Raw genomic sequence first — 15,814 nt, 5'->3', positions numbered from 1 at the left:
GCCGCCGCCGCCGCCGCCTCCACCAGCCTCTCCGAGCTCCTTAGTATCCCGAAACAAACGGCGCGTGCGCACGGGACCACAGCGCACGTAGCGCGCTCGGGGCCATGGCGGTCCACGTTTTATGGTAAGTTTAAATACATCGAAACAAAAAATATGTACTTACATACATACAAAATTTAAACTTCCTTATTCAGTAAATATTCTTAATTTACTGGGTTTTTTACAGTGCTTTTCAGTGCGAATTTAATTAATTTAAACATATTAAGAAAAACTTTACAAAGTTTTCTCAATTGAATTAAAATATCCGAACTTTCCCTGTGTAGGTTGGTGGTTGCTGTGGCGCCGTTACTTGGAGTTAACAGTGTAAGTACTTAATTTATTTTATAACTAACTGTTACTTTTTTAAATTGTGTGTCCTGCTAACAAAATCCTTTCGGTGATTAAAAATGTATTAGACAAAAACCGGGCATCTGGAATACGGCCCGCGCCAACCCGCTCGGCCACTTGCACTCTTTCTTTTGCAAAAGCTCACTCACCAAACTTTTTAGTCAACTGTATAATTTCTAAATATCTTGCTGACATAGGTAGTCAGGCTACGATCTTTTAGCCATCAATTTACGATCGATAATTTTAAAAAGTTTTAGATATAATTTAAACAAACGATTGCTGATATAATTATATCTAACCACACATTATAGAAGTTGTCCTCCCGACAAAGTTTATCTCTCGGTTCGGATGTAATGCGTCAGGGACTCGCGTTGCGCAAACCGACAACGTTCTACTATATTTATTCTCTTGGCTACATCCTGTATAATGTAAAACCTATTATTTTATGAATATTTGCTAATAAATTATATGTAGGTATTCGAAAGATATATTTTGCATTTACCTACTAGTATATATAATTATTTTTACAAGTACCTAGGCATTATCTTGGTTTGCCTTGTACAAAAGCAAGCCCTTTTTCTAGGTAAATTTAAATCATCTAGTTATACAGTAGGTATATACATGAAAATAAAGGTAGATATTACTTCCGGCTAAAATCGCAACTTCAGTTGCTGAAAAGCTTTTTACCGCGGTTGTAAAGTGTATCGTCGCGTTTGTAAGTGTATAATATTTTTTTCTCGTTGTGCTATTGCAGCCCACTGCTGGACGTAGGCCTCTTCCAAAGCATTTAACTAACTATCTAACAGAAAACTGTCGGAGCTTTTTAATTTTTTTAACTACTACTTACATAGAGTGGGTTTAAGAATATAATTTCATATTTTCATTGTTATAGATAATCTAATAATAATAAGTATCAGTACCTAATCCTTAGTTAGATTTCGGTACCTAGGTATTCACACAAAAAATGTATTTACAGTAATTTTAAAGACAGCAAAATGTCGAAGTGGTTTGTAACTAATACATAGTTGAAGCTGAAAGTGCGACCGCCGCGCCGCTGCCATTTGCATTGCCACAGGGATCACTTTCAGTTGGCTAAAAAAAAGCTCTCATAAGCAAAGACAAATATTATTCAAGATATTGCTCACAAGTAGAATACTCTGAAAAGTGGATTCACACATAACTATACATAATGAGTATTAAACATCTACGTTGGCTTTATACTGAATATGGGAACATTATTTAGTACTTAAAATACTCAAAACTTGCAGCTTAACCCCCTTATTCATAGAAAAGTTACAAAACGTTTTAACTAATAAACTGTTATGTCCCTCTCTGTCAAAGAAGAAATTGTTCTTTGTTGGAGAGGGACAAAACAGTTTATTAGTTAAAACGTTTTGTAACTTCTCTATGAATAAGGGGGTAAATCTTTTCAGGAAAAAAAATACTTTTAAAAGTTATACTTAAGTAATTTAGCCATCTAATACCTAATTGTGTCACATAAATGATTTCTCATAGTAAGTCGAACATTCTGGACTTCGTATACAGTATATCGCATTTTCTTATCTAAGTTAGGTAGGTATTTAACTCATTTTTATTATTAAGTGCTTTCTTATCATTAATAATTTAACTAAAATATTAGCAACTAAAAGATAAAGGTATCTGAACTAAGTACAAATTTTCGACTAGCCCTCGTTACAGCAATCAACCAACGTGATTACAACTTTACAAAAAAGGATATTTAAAAAAACTTCACAGCCTATCCTGAAACAGCAATATTTTTGTTATGACTCTAGCATTCCAAATTTTTACATGTCAAGAAAGGACGAAAATATTTTTAGCTTTGAAGCGTTCGGCATCACTTTATAATAGGATTCTTGGATAGAGGCTTGGTAAATGATATGACTCGTTTTACTATTATTGTATTGAATTATAACTTTATAAGTATTACAAAAACATTACGCAGCAAAAGGTCACATGTCAAGTCACAGCCACGGTACAGTTACGAAAGTAGCGCATCTCAGCACTTGATATTACAGAAACAAGATAACAAACGAAGGAGAAGCTTTTTTAAATAAACTTTTTATATTTTATATCACTATCTACCTACTACATTCATAGGTACACATAAATGCTCACGACTCAATTCCTGAAGGGGTAGTGAGAAATGACTTGCCTTTCGCTGCAGGTATATTTGTACCTACTCACATTTTCGGTCTTCAGCCATGTATCTCACTTTTTAAATGAGCACAGTGCACTTAGGTTACACTGTGCACATCTAGAAACTAGACTTGCAGGTTTCAGCGTTTATAAAATTACAAAAGCATTAGCAAGATGATGTTGCTACTTAGGCACTTATAGGCACTGACTCGGTTGTTTATAATATAGGTAGGTACCGATCAGTTCCCAAAACTAAATAGAATATATTTTTATTTTACAGCAAGAAAATGAATACAGTGTCAACAATGTTGACCCGAACCAATGGAACTCGGATCGGAGATCAGATTGGCTGACAGCGGCGGGGCGCAGTCCCCGGCCGGCGTACTCGGCGGGCCGCGGGCCGTCGCAGCAGCCGCCCACGCAGACCTACCCGTACTCGCAGTACCCGCCCGGGGCCGGCGAGTACTCCTCGCAGAGGTACCCGCAAGGGTATCCGTATCCGTCAGAATCTAGATCAGAGTATGACTCGCGAGACGGCGCCCGCAGCGGGGCGGAGTACGACGCACAGGCTGGTGGTCGTGGAGGAGCCGAGTACGACGCACAGGCTAGCGATCGGGACGGATCTGAGTACAATTCAGTAAGCGGCGGACAAGGCGGATCTGAGTACGGTGCTCGGGGTGATGCAGATTACCCTCCGCAAGATGGCGACGATCTGGACGAGTCAGAGTACGAATCACAGGGTGGTGCCCAGGGCGGGTCCGGGTACGCGTCTGAGGGCGGCGCCCGGGGTGGCGCAGGCTACGGCTCACAGTATGGTTCCCAAGATAACTCCGGATACTCTTCACAGGGTGGCGGCCGGGGAAGTTACGGGTATCCCTCACAGGGTGGTGCCCAAAACAATTCTGAGTACTCCCCAGATGGCAGTGCGGCGGCATACCCAGAGTCCGCATCGCAAGGTGGCTCCCAGGGAACTGCTGGCTACGGATCACAAGGCGGAGCTCAAGGAGGCTCAGGATACGGTGCGCAAGGTGGAGCGGGGAACAATTCACAAGGCTTGCCCGGGCAATACGACGCGCAGGGTAACGCTGGCTACTCTTCACAGGGAGGTTCAGGGTACCCACAGGGTAGTTCAGGATACTCCTCGCAGGATGAATCTGGCTATCCAAGGAGTGGTTCAGGATATCCTCAGGATAATTCTGTTTCCGGTTCCGAAAGCACTGGTTACTCTTCACAGGGTGGATCTAGTTATCCTTCCCAGGGAGGTACCAGCTATTCATCACAGAGTGGATCTGGATATTCTTCTCAGGGCGGATCGGGTTCCTCGCAAGGTGGTTCGGGATACCCACAGGGAGGTTCAGGATACCCACAGGGAGGTTCAGGATACCCGCAGGGTGGTTCTGGATACCCACAGTCCGGATCGGGATATCCGCAGGGTGGTTCTGGATATCCTTCTCAAGGTGGATCGGGTTCCTCGACGGGCGGTGCCGGATATTCTTCACAAGGTGGATCAGACTCCTCCTCGCAGGCTGGTTCTGGATACCCACAGGGTAGTTCGGGATATGGTCAGGGTGGATCTGGATATGCTCAAGGTGGATCGGGATACCCACAGGGTGGATCTGGATACTCTTCTCAAGGAGGATCAGGTGGAGCGGGAGGCGCTGGCGGCGCTGGATACTCATCCCAGGGCGGCCCTGGCTCCTCTGCACAAGGAGGATCTGAGGGTCAAGCATGGGGAGCGCAGAGGGGAGGAAACTATGCTATCTATGATCCGATCACTAAACAACGCTCGCCAGTCGGGGAGAGAAACTGCACAGCCCCTGGATGTTGTCAACCTAAATGTTTCGCGGAGAAAGGTTATCGCGTAAGTGTATTTTTATATAAATCTTATTATGTAACTTTATCCACTTATCTTATTAATTATTTTTATTTACAATATCAAAGAGTGGATTGCCCATTCATTAAATTTATCATAATTATGACTATAATGTTCCATTCCATGACACGTACATATTTTCTATATTTTGTATTGAACGCTACCGCCAAGTGAATAAATATATTCATTTTCAGGGCTTCCCTGGTGTTGCTGGAGCGCCTGGACCGAGAGGTTTCCCTGGACATGCCGGAGCTGAAGGGCCGCAAGGTCCTAAAGGTCAGAAGGGACAGATGGGCCCACAGGGTCCCAGAGGTCCGAAGGGTGACAGAGGCAAGCCTGGTAACCCGGGTTTCGCTGGTTTGACTGGTCCGCCTGGTATTCAGGGAGAGATGGGTCCCAGAGGATATGCTGGACGAGATGGATGCAATGGAACTGACGTAAGTGTATTGGTTATTTTCGATGATAACATTGAGTCACGCTAGGTAGGTACAAACATTTTATTTACACGATAAACAACTTGTTGTCTAACACCATGAAATATTTTCAGGGAGAACCCGGTCTGCCCGGTCCTCAGGGTTTCCCGGGACCACGTGGTCTCCCGGGTATTAAAGGAGAAAAGGGATACAAGGGAGAAGCAGCGCACATTGGTTACTACCCCAAGGGTCAAAAAGGAGAGCCAGGACTAAACGGTCGTCCGGGTCCACCCGGCCCCATCGGACCTACTGGCGTGGCCGGTCAGCCCGGAGCTAGAGGAAACAGAGGTCCCATGGTAAGTTTCATACTTACATAATTAGATTCGCAGTCAGAACGTTATAAAAATCATAAATCCGTGCTACTAAATTTGTCGTTAATTATTATAGGGTCCTGCCGGATTGAAAGGAGACAAGGGTCCTAAAGGTTCTAAAGGTCAAGGATTGCTCGGTGACAAAGGAGACCGTGGAGATAAAGGAGAGAAGGGTATAAGTTGTGAAAGAACTCTTCCAGTCGTCGACGAACTCAGCCATGCCATTAAAGGTGTCCAGGGAGACATGGGTGCTAGAGGTGACAAGGGTGAGCCTGGAAGGATCGGAGACAAGGGTGACACGGGACTACAAGGTGAACCGGGACCAGCTGGTCTTATGGGAATCAAGGGAGAAAAGGGATTGCGTGGTGATGCTGGTATGCAGGTAAACATTTTCTATTAATTTTTGTCTAACAAAATATATGGAGGCATAAAAAAACTGTCAGATGTTTTAATAAAAACTTATTTCTTTAAAGGGTCGTGATGGAATGTACGGTATGCCTGGTCCTATGGGACAAAAGGGTGACCGAGGCAACGATGGACTAGCTGGCCTTGACGGACGACCGGGTAGAAAAGGAGAGCCAGGCAGAGATGGGCCTCCTGGACCGCTTGGACTGAAGGGTATTCAAGGAGCTCCCGGAGGTAGAACTGGGACACAGGGACCCTCGGGACCCCCTGGACCTAGAGGTTACCCTGGACCACCCGGTGCTAAAGGAACTGATGGTGAACCCGGGCTGGGTGGACCAGCTGGGCCGAGGGGACCCCCCGGAGGCCAAGGCGAGCCAGGAAACCCTGGTATTGAAGGTCCTCCAGGACAGAAGGGTGACAAGGGAGAAGCAGGTCTTGATGGTGAGAAAGGAAATGCTGGTCCTCGTGGATACGATGGTGCTGCTGGCTCGCCTGGTCCCAGGGGACCTAAGGGTGACGATGGATACTCTATACCGGTAATTTATTATTATCCTATCAATTATTGGTTACATGATATAAAATTACATTTCTTTGGCCTGATCAAGAGTTTCATAGCATCAATATAATAATATTAACTTTCAGGGAGAACGTGGTTTTGGAGGACAACCAGGTACACCAGGAAGCAAAGGTCAAAAGGGAGAAAAGGGTTACCAAGGCTTAAGAGGAACTCCCGGAAACTCTACCCTCGGAACTCCGGGTAGCCCCGGTGAGATGGGTGCCCCTGGAGAGAAGGGAGAACGAGGAAGGCCCGGATTCGACGGCATTCCCGGAAATCCTGGACCTAAAGGAGACATTGGTGGTCGCTGCAACGAGTGTTACCCGGGGACTCCCGGGGCTAAGGGAGACCGGGGCATGGACGGCACGCCCGGGGAGCGCGGAGAGAGGGGACCACAGGTAAACAAAATATATTATGTACATATTTACTAAGGAGATTATTTTGTTAACGATAAATGTAAATGGAACAAAAAATAATCAGACAGACATCTTACACTATTTTCGCCTACATAATCTTTTTAACTTGCAGGGTGTGACGGGTTTGCCAGGTGAAAGAGGAGGTGACGGACTCAATGGACAACCGGGAGCGCCTGGACCACCGGTGAGTTAAAATTTTATACAATAGCTAAGTCACTATGAATCGGCATCATATTTTTACTTACACTTATATGGTCAATATCAGTATCAATCATATCAGTATATGTATATCAATATCAGCATAATGTTTTCATGATATCAGAAAAATCTTTGCAAAATTGCTAAGATCGTACTTTTTTATTATTTACACATACAGCTCTTGTCTTCGTTATTTATCTGTAAAATTTCTTTAGCTCTAGACCCAAAAAAATAGGTCGGTAAAACGATTTTTGAACATACTTGTAATATAATATGATTATACAGGGAGACCGCGGAGACGACGGTCCCAGCGGCCCGCCCGGACAGCCCGGCCCGCCGGCCATCGTGCCCGGCAACCTCGTTAAGGGACCCAAGGGACAGAAGGGAGACGGAGGCCCCAGGGGCTTCCGCGGACCCAAGGGAGATCGTGGCAATAACGGACCTAAAGGCAACCCTGGACAAATCGGCATGCCGGGGCAAAAGGGTGACCAAGGACCAATGGGTCCACCCGGAGTAGACGGCATCATCGGCGTCGACGGTCTGCCCGGCCCCAGGGGAGAAAAGGGTACCTCGGTTAGAGGAGAGAAAGGTTTCACTGGAGATCGTGGCGCCAAAGGAGACAAAGGACTTGCGGGCTGGCCCGGACTTAAGGGAGAGCCTGGACAGTGTCCCGCCAACTTGGCGGAACTGACTAAGGGAGACCGCGGTGAGCCCGGCGCGCCTGGGCCGCAGGGGCCTGCTGGAGAGCCGGGACTCAAAGGAGACCAGGGTGACGCTGGGCGTCCGGGGCAGAAGGGAGACGCCGGCCTGCAGGGCCGCCCCGGCCTCACGGGGCCGCGCGGTGTGCCGGGACAGCGTGGAGACAAGGGAGACATGGGACCCGCAGGCTTCCCTGGAACACCAGGAAATGTTGGACCGATAGGATTGCCTGGATTAAATGGACCGAAAGGTGACAAGGGTGAAATCGGAGCTTCTATGCCTGGTCCTCCGGGACCTCCTGGTTTGGAGGGTAGAAAGGGAGACCAAGGGCCACGCGGAGAATCAGGAACTCCGGGAACTGACGGACCACCTGGTCCCGTTGGTCTACCGGGCGAGAAAGGTGATCTAGGTTTCCAGGGAAGGCCAGGTCTGCTAGGGCCTCCAGGACTCAAGGGAGAGCCGGGACCAGTCGGGCCACCAGGAGTGCCGGGAACACCAGGATACCCAGGAAGAGATGGAGCTAAGGGTCAGCAAGGATTCCAAGGAATTCCCGGTAAACCAGGTAATATTGGTCTACCTGGACAAAAGGGAGACACTGGCGTTCCTGGGCCTGAAGGCCCGAAAGGATTCTCGGGACGACGTGGAGCGCCTGGACCACAAGGTTTAGCGGGAGTCGAGGGCACCCCAGGAGAGAAAGGTGACAAAGGAGATCTCGGATTGCCAGGTGCCCCCGGTGGACCCGGTTTTGACGGTGCCCCAGGACCTATGGGACCTCAGGGACTTAAAGGAGATCAAGGATTCGAAGGCGCTGCTGGCGTTCCTGGTCGACCAGGGTTCGATGGCGAGAAGGGAGACCGAGGTGACCTAGGACCGATCGGACCTAAAGGAGAACCAGGATTAACGTCAGACAAGGGACAAAAGGGAGAACCTGGAATTCCTGGACTGAGAGGACTCAACGGAAAGCCTGGACTGAACGGAGAACGTGGAGACAAGGGTGATGGAGGTTTCCCTGGTATCGGGCAGCCGGGACCGCAGGGTAGCAAGGGAGACGTTGGGTTGCCAGGTATCGACGGCTACCCCGGCCAGCAGGGAGACAAGGGAGATGTCGGCTTCACGGGGGCTAAGGGAGCGAAGGGTGACCGAGGACTCAATGGACTGCCTGGACAACCTGGAGCACGAGGACTAGATGGCACTCCTGGGGAGAAGGGAGATATTGGTCTTCCTGGATACACTGGACCCAAGGGAGCCAAGGGAGACTTTGGACTGCCAGGGCGTGATGGGTACGATGGAGCCAAGGGAGAGAGAGGGCCGATAGGTCCACCCGGCCCGGTAGGACCCGTCGGACTTCAAGGATTCAAGGGAGACAGAGGATTCCCTGGACTAGCGATGGATGTTAAAGGAGACAAGGGAGACGTGGGTCCCGCTGGCTTCACCGGCCCGATGGGCCAGAAGGGTGACAGAGGGTTACAGGGACTGCAAGGACGTGAAGGTCAGAAAGGCGATCGTGGTTTCCCCGGTGACAAGGGACAAATGGGTCAGCCAGGATTCACTGGAGAGAAGGGTAAGAAATTTAATTTTAAAATGCTTATTTATATAAACACCTAAAAACTGGAGTTGAGGAGGAGTGGACTGGCTCTAAAATAAAAAAAAATACTTGTTTATAATAAGGTTATTTAATTTGAAACGTTACATAAAGTAATTTGTTATAGCTGATATTATGGAAAAGGTTATATAGGCTACAATTAAATTGTCTCTCTTATTCAAAACGCTGACAAGAATCATCCTTGCATATTGCCTATAATAATTGTAAATTTACAGGTGACCAAGGACCTGCTGGACCGGCTGGTCTAGGAGGATTGACCATCAAGGGAGAAAAGGGTCTGCCTGGCATTCCCGGCAAACATGGCCGCCCGGGCAACCCTGGAGCACCAGGAGAAAAGGGAGACTTAGGATTAACAGGTTTGCCAGGAACTATCGGACGACCCGGTCTACCAGGCCTGCCCGGACCACAGGGAGAGAAGGGAGACCAGGGCCGGGAGGGAATCGCCGGACCGCCCGGATACGACGGCAGACCCGGCACACCCGGACCACCCGGCCGACCAGGACCAGCGGGAGAGAAGGGAGACAGGGGACCTACCGGATACGGCTTACCGGGTGAAAAGGGAGACCAGGGACCACCTGGCCCGACCGGGCTGCCGGGACTCAGGGGGGAGAAGGGAGACCGAGGACTCGACGGCATCGACGGAGCAGCAGGATACCAAGGACAACAAGGTGAAAAGGGTGACAGAGGATTCCAGGGCAGAATAGGACTTACCGGAACACTCGGAATGAAGGGTGACAAGGGAGAGCCGGCGACTGTCGTGTACGGACCCAAAGGCGAACCCGGCCCGCGCGGGCCTCCGGGCCGACCGGGCCTGCCGGGCAAGGACGGACAGCCGGGCAACCCCGGTATCGACGGACTCCCGGGACAGAAGGGTGACATGGGCAGGCCGGGGCCGATGGGACCGCCGGGAGCGCCGGGCCCCATGGGGCTGCAGGGGCTGCAGGGAGACCGCGGGCTCACGGGCGTCGCGGGCGTGGCCGGGCCGCCGGGCGCGCCGGGCGCCCCCTGCGCCACCACTGACTACCTCACGGGCATGCTGCTGGTGCGCCACAGCCAGACCGACACCGTGCCCGAGTGCAAGGCGGGACACACCAAGCTGTGGGACGGCTACTCGCTGCTCTACATCGACGGCAACGAGAAGGCGCACAACCAGGACCTGGGCTACGCCGGCTCCTGCATCAGGAAGTTCAGCACCATGCCCTTCCTGTTCTGTGATCTCAACGAAGTCTGCAACTACGCGAGCCGCAACGACCGGAGCTATTGGCTGTCGACCAACTCCGAGATCCCGATGATGCCCGTCGAAGGGTTCGAGATCATGCGCTACATATCGAGATGTGTGGTCTGCGAGGTGCCGGCCAACGTGATCGCAGTGCACAGCCAGACCCTGGACGTGCCGAGCTGCCCGGTGGGCTGGACCGACTTGTGGCTAGGATACAGTTTTGTCATGGTAAGTGCTTCGATAACTAACTATATCTTTATTTATCGATTATTATTGTTCATTTTGGAATAAAAATATCTAATACGATTTTGTGTGTTTGCAGCACACTGGCGCGGGCGGGCAGGGCGGCGGGCAGGCGCTGGAGAGCCCCGGCTCGTGTCTGGAGGACTTCCGCTCGTCGCCGTTCATCGAGTGCAACGGCGAGGGCGGCACGTGCCACCACTTCGCCAACAAGCTCAGCTTCTGGCTCACCACCATCGAGGACTCCAAGCAGTTCTCCAGCCCGCAGCGGCAGACGCTGAAGGCGGGCCGCCAGCTCGAGCGCGTCAGTCGCTGCGCCGTCTGCATCAAGAACACCTAGCCGCGCCGCAACACTGGATACGGCTGGAATGTTATACCTCGAAGGCAGACAAAGATTTAGATTATTGTGACTAACATAGTAGTATCCAAACATTAATAGTGAGCCTAAATCAACACCAAAGCAATAAGTACATAAGTTTTTCTAAATGTAAGTAGGTAATTAGTTTATCGTTATTAAATATGTTTAGGTTTTACTATAGTACCTATTTATATAAAAAACTGAAAGGCTAATGCGCAATGGAATAGACTTGACCCTAAGAAGTGTGTGTAGGTCAAAATATGTAGGTTATCTTATTATTTGAAGCGTATTTTTAAAACTTCCAAATATTGCAGCAGTTGTCAGCGTTAGTTTTACTTCTTTAAACTAGTCACTAAACAATCTGCAATTTTCTAAACCGGAACTTTATTTACATTACTATCTTATAATTATTAATTTTATTTGAGCTTGTGATAATTATAATTTAGATTACGGATCTGTATATATTTACTTAATATATTTTTATATACCGATTTTCTCGCAGGAATAAAATGTTACTTAATGAATTAGGTATTTTACACATCATGTAATCGTGCGAGCACTGCCATGCCATTGTAGATAGTTTGATTGCAGTTAATTAGAACCCTTGTAACTATATATTTTAAGTGTCTTTTTAATAAACATACATACTTTAACCTTGTTCTTTCATTCGACTATTTTAGTAGAAGATGATGCTAAGAAAATGAGTATACTTACTGCGTAATAGCTGCTCTTGCTCAGCAACGTCTATAGTTTTCCCGAAGGAATTCCAGGATAAAAAGTATCCTATATTACTTCAGGATACCGAAGCTTTCCGGAGCTGGTACTTAGTTAGGTAGGTACTACTTGTGATATTGCCGGTAGTGATGTCCTCTTTTCACCCAGTTTCGTTTAGACTGTGGCGGACACCTCGCCACACAATCAAAAGATGGCGCTCGGAACTACCTACAACCTACATCGCGGTATCGAAATTTCTCAACTACCCTGCAATAAATACAAAGCCCCAACGCTAACCGTTAGGGAACTGCCCGCCATACCACTCGGCCTGGTCGGAGGATCCTCCTTTCGCCATCGGGATCGCCACACCCTCCAGCATCTCCATAGTGGTGACCCTAGGCAGAACATCAGCCTCCTGAAGACCCGCAGACCGGCTTCCACGTCATCTACCATCATCTTCCTCTCCCTACCGCAGCAGCCGCGCAGTCACTTTCATTAGCGTATTGAATAGAGGTTCAGAATTATTTTTTGTATTTCTATGAATAGAGGTGGAAGAAAAAGATGTCGCTCTATAAAATTCTCAGATAAAATTGTAAGTATTAACTAGATTCTGTTTTTTTTTCTCGCTCTGACAAGAAAAAAATAGGTGTGCGTTTGAAGTACTTACTAGAGAAGCTTGAAACAAAAAATCCGGTAAATTATTGTCAACGTTATAATAAGCATAAAATTTTCATAACCAAGCATAAAATTTTGGCAAAAAAAAAAACTTAAATAACTCAGAAATGGTTAAGTTTCGGATAATGCATTATAGGGTTCAATCGACTGGAAATGCCTTCCTCTAATCACCTCCTGAAAGGATCAGGTCTACTTGCAAATAACCCTGTATATTACTAGGGGTCATAACATTCCTAACTCTATATTTAATAGGTCTATTATTAAATCCGATAATGGTATCAATCTTTATTTTTTTATGTATGTAAATGTAGGATCCACTTCCGTTTTCAAGACTTTATAGTTCGACTGAGGAACTTTTCTAAAGCTGCGTACAGACCAGCCCAACTAACGCCAACGAACGGGTTTCGTTGACCTTCGTTGCTGCAATCTGCCCTGTATTGTGTATGATAAATATCCATCGTTGAGATAACCGTTAGCGTTCTTTGAGCGTTCGTTGGCCCGGTCTGTACGCAGCTAAACGAGAAGCTTTGAATCTACACAGCGAAACAATTATTATTCTGAGGCTCATACATTTGAAATGTTCACCACAGACTCAAAAATAAACTGAGATGACAGCAACACAACAGAACAGCATGACTGACAGACTGACATTTATAGTGACACTGACATATTTTAGGCAGGAGGAAGCAAAATTAAGTTTTCGAGAGATTTTCTAAAAAGTCTAAATTCTTTATTATTCAACAGTTTTTTCCGAATGTGTACTAAAATTTGAGATTGAATATTAACATACATCATACTACATAGAAGACTTTCAACATTTAACATAAGTTTAATGGTGTAAAGTGTGATCAAATACCAAACTGTGTTAATATCACATGCACACTACCCAAGGATTCCTGAAGTAGACTGAAGAATAAGCCACATTCGTATAAAATAATAAATTTCAATATGAGTGATATAAGTGATGAGTATTCTTCACATGAACTAGTTCCTGACCACATCTTTGAAAGCATATTTTCATATTTGAGCCTTAAAGACATAAGAAGTTGTTCTCTCGTTTGCAAAACATGGTATAGAATTTTAAATGATGAAAATAATGATGTATGGAGATTGCACTGTATGAAGAGACTAGCTGAAGAAGTGTTGAAATCAGATTTACTTTCCACCCTTCCAACATATAAATCTAAACTTAGAGCTTTTTGTCACTCCTGGAACCCATATGATTGTTCACGGAACATTTATGTAAAGCCTAATGGATTCACTTTACACAGGTTTGTTTCTGCACTTTTCTAAATAATTTTCTACTTAGTTTATTTATTTTCTACTTAGATATTACACACATACACTTCATACCCTCTTTCATTTCGAAAAGTTAAGATACATTAGGAAATATATTTTTTCAGAAATCCTGTGGCACAGAGCACTGATGCATGTAGAGGCAAGGTGGGGTTCCACCACGGCAGGCATGCATGGGAAGTGATATGGGAGGGCCCCCTGGGCACCGTGGCGGTGGTGGGCATCTCCACCAAGGAGGCCCCCCTGCAGTGCCAGGGCTACGTGGGCTTGTTGGGCTCCGACGAGCAGAGCTGGGGCTGGAACCTGGTGGACAACCACCTGCTGCACAACGGAGATGCGCAGGGGAACTACCCTGTGCTTAACAATTGTCCTAAATACCAGGTGAGATAACATTAATTGCATCTTTTTCCAAATTTCTGAATAAATTATTTTAAATGAGTATGTAATAATAATTTCATTCTTTACAGGTTGGTGAAAGAATTAGAGTTATATTAGACTGTGAAGATAACACACTTTCCTTTGAGAGAAATTATGAATTTCTTGGTGTTGCATTTAGAGGTAAGTTGTTATTTAAACAAAATTAAGTAAAAATCAAATATTTGAAAATTTGCAGTTGAAATGTCAATTTAAAATAAATAATTATATTTTGTTTATGTTACAGGTCTTCCCAGTAGAAAGAGGCTCTACCCTACAGTTTCAGCAGTGTATGGTAACACAGAGGTATCAATGGTGTATCTAGGCCATCCCCTGGATGGCTGATATTTGATAATGGTTATCAAATTAGTCAATTTTTATAACATAATCTGTAACTGTAAGTCTAGTCATCATCATAGTTATGTGATATAAGCATAAGTATACACACTTTGCATTTTTTTACTGGTATCAGTTAAGCTTATTTAATGGGTAGCAATAAAACGAGTGACTGTAAATTACAGTTCTAAGTGTCAAAATTAATTAATTTGGGTTATAGAATTACTAAGTGAGCGACTGACTGCGAGTGACGAGAAATCAACAGAACAGCAACTTACAAACATTAATTTGAGTTACTTAAAATACAAAATGAGCAGCTTCATAATATTTGAGCGACCACATTTGTTTGAGTGTCAACGTTACGTCCTGCATTTTTTTCAATTTTGGCAAATGTATTTTTTATACTGAGCGGCATTTTATCTTAAATGAAGTGTTTCGAATACAAAAACCACTTTGAAAAATACACTAATGAGCAGATGATACTCTGCGTATAATGAGCTCACATTTAAAAAATAAAAATAATATGAAATAACTATTTGAAGAAACACTATTCTATTAGTTGAGAAATTTTATTATTGAAATATAAGGGTAATTAAATAAAACAATGTACTCCGTAAAATTAAAGTAATATGCATGCATTTATTTCAATCAAATGAACAAAAAATAAAATAAGACGCTTCAGTCAACTAAAAAAAACTTCTTATTAATAGTAAGAAACATTGATAGGTATGAGGAGCCCTACTACAACTCACCTGACTGCAACGATTTGTCGCCCGCCCCCATTCGAATCCGCGCGCATTTAAAAATCTGTAGTTTTCATTAAAAAAAAGTATCAAAATAAAAAACATAATCCCTCAAATAGAATATCAGTAACCAATAATCATTAATAAAGCAGCATACAAAACTTTGCTCAAAGTGAACTTTTTAGTAGTTCGATAAGTATAACCTCACTTAGAAAAATCGAATCTATCTTAATATTGAAGTTGCCCTCTCTGTATTTCCAGTCGCTCACTTAGTAATTCCAGTCGCTCACTTAGTAATTAAGTCGTTCGGATAAAATTTTAATATCTGAAATGGATATATCACAATCCACTTTTTGTAAGCTCGTTCTGGATTTTATTATAAATCAATATTCGTCGTCAGTTTAGTTAATTTTTCGCTTACTCAAATTCATACTGCTCAAGTTATTAAAACAATATGTCATCATCAGTCGCAAAGTTTTTTTTTGTTCGCTCGTTTTATAATTCCCCTTATTTAATTTACTTAATCAGAATTAAATGGAACACTAGTTATATTACTCAAACATAGCCAATAGTTTTTAATGTGCCTTGAAGCTATAAGCGCAAGGTTTCAGCCAAGCCCTCTAACAAACTAGTAATATGTGTAACATTTTACATTTTTGTATTTAACTAGAAACTTACAGTGAATATTAAATTTTTGTATTTAATTAGAAGCGTTCGCTGTTTCGACGTACTTTACAAAAA

At 45.0% G+C, this 15,814-nt stretch overlaps 2 protein-coding genes across 2 annotated transcripts; both read left to right on the top strand.

Annotated features, from left to right (window-relative positions):
* The first annotated feature begins 7 nt into the window (after positions 1–7).
* LOC105386157 (collagen alpha-1(IV) chain) lies at positions 8–11,545 on the top strand. The gene is made up of 12 exons (XM_038121215.2): positions 8–124; positions 324–363; positions 2,825–4,405; positions 4,612–4,854; positions 4,965–5,186; positions 5,278–5,583; positions 5,675–6,142; positions 6,249–6,560; positions 6,691–6,762; positions 7,062–9,036; positions 9,294–10,525; positions 10,620–11,545. The coding sequence occupies exons 1-12, from the start codon at positions 105–107 to the stop codon at positions 10,875–10,877; spliced, it is 6,729 nt and encodes a 2,242-aa protein (XP_037977143.2). The 5' UTR covers positions 8–104; the 3' UTR covers positions 10,878–11,545.
* Positions 11,546–12,967: 1,422 nt separating this feature from the next.
* Positions 12,968–14,475, top strand: LOC105386154 (F-box/SPRY domain-containing protein 1). Its single transcript, XM_011556657.3, has 4 exons — positions 12,968–13,555; positions 13,688–13,961; positions 14,048–14,138; positions 14,242–14,475. Exons 1-4 carry the CDS (start codon positions 13,233–13,235, stop codon positions 14,337–14,339), a joined length of 786 nt encoding a protein of 261 aa, XP_011554959.2. The 5' UTR covers positions 12,968–13,232; the 3' UTR covers positions 14,340–14,475.
* Positions 14,476–15,814: the final 1,339 nt, after the last annotated feature.

The sequence above is a fragment of the Plutella xylostella genome, chromosome 4 (genome assembly GCF_932276165.1).
Source record: "Plutella xylostella chromosome 4, ilPluXylo3.1, whole genome shotgun sequence".
In the NCBI taxonomy this organism is placed as follows: Eukaryota; Metazoa; Arthropoda; class Insecta; order Lepidoptera; family Plutellidae; genus Plutella; species Plutella xylostella.
The sequence above is the reverse complement of the archived record's forward strand: the minus strand, read 5'-3'. Positions and strand labels throughout refer to the sequence as shown.

Bases quoted from the DNA above. Each gene is read 5' to 3' on its own strand.
- LOC105386154 (XM_011556657.3), top strand. From the start codon at position 13,233: ATGAGTGATATAAGTGATGAGTATTCTTCACATGAACTAGTTCCTGAC. The intron at 13,556-13,687 runs GTTTGTTTCTGC...ATATTTTTTCAG, and splicing joins AATGGATTCACTTTACACAG to AAATCCTGTGGCACAGAGCA. The intron at 14,139-14,241 runs GTAAGTTGTTAT...TTTATGTTACAG, and splicing joins TCTTGGTGTTGCATTTAGAG to GTCTTCCCAGTAGAAAGAGG.
- LOC105386157 (XM_038121215.2), top strand. From the start codon at position 105: ATGGCGGTCCACGTTTTATG. The intron at 5,187-5,277 runs GTAAGTTTCATA...TAATTATTATAG, and splicing joins GAGGAAACAGAGGTCCCATG to GGTCCTGCCGGATTGAAAGG. The intron at 6,763-7,061 runs GTGAGTTAAAAT...ATGATTATACAG, and splicing joins CGGGAGCGCCTGGACCACCG to GGAGACCGCGGAGACGACGG.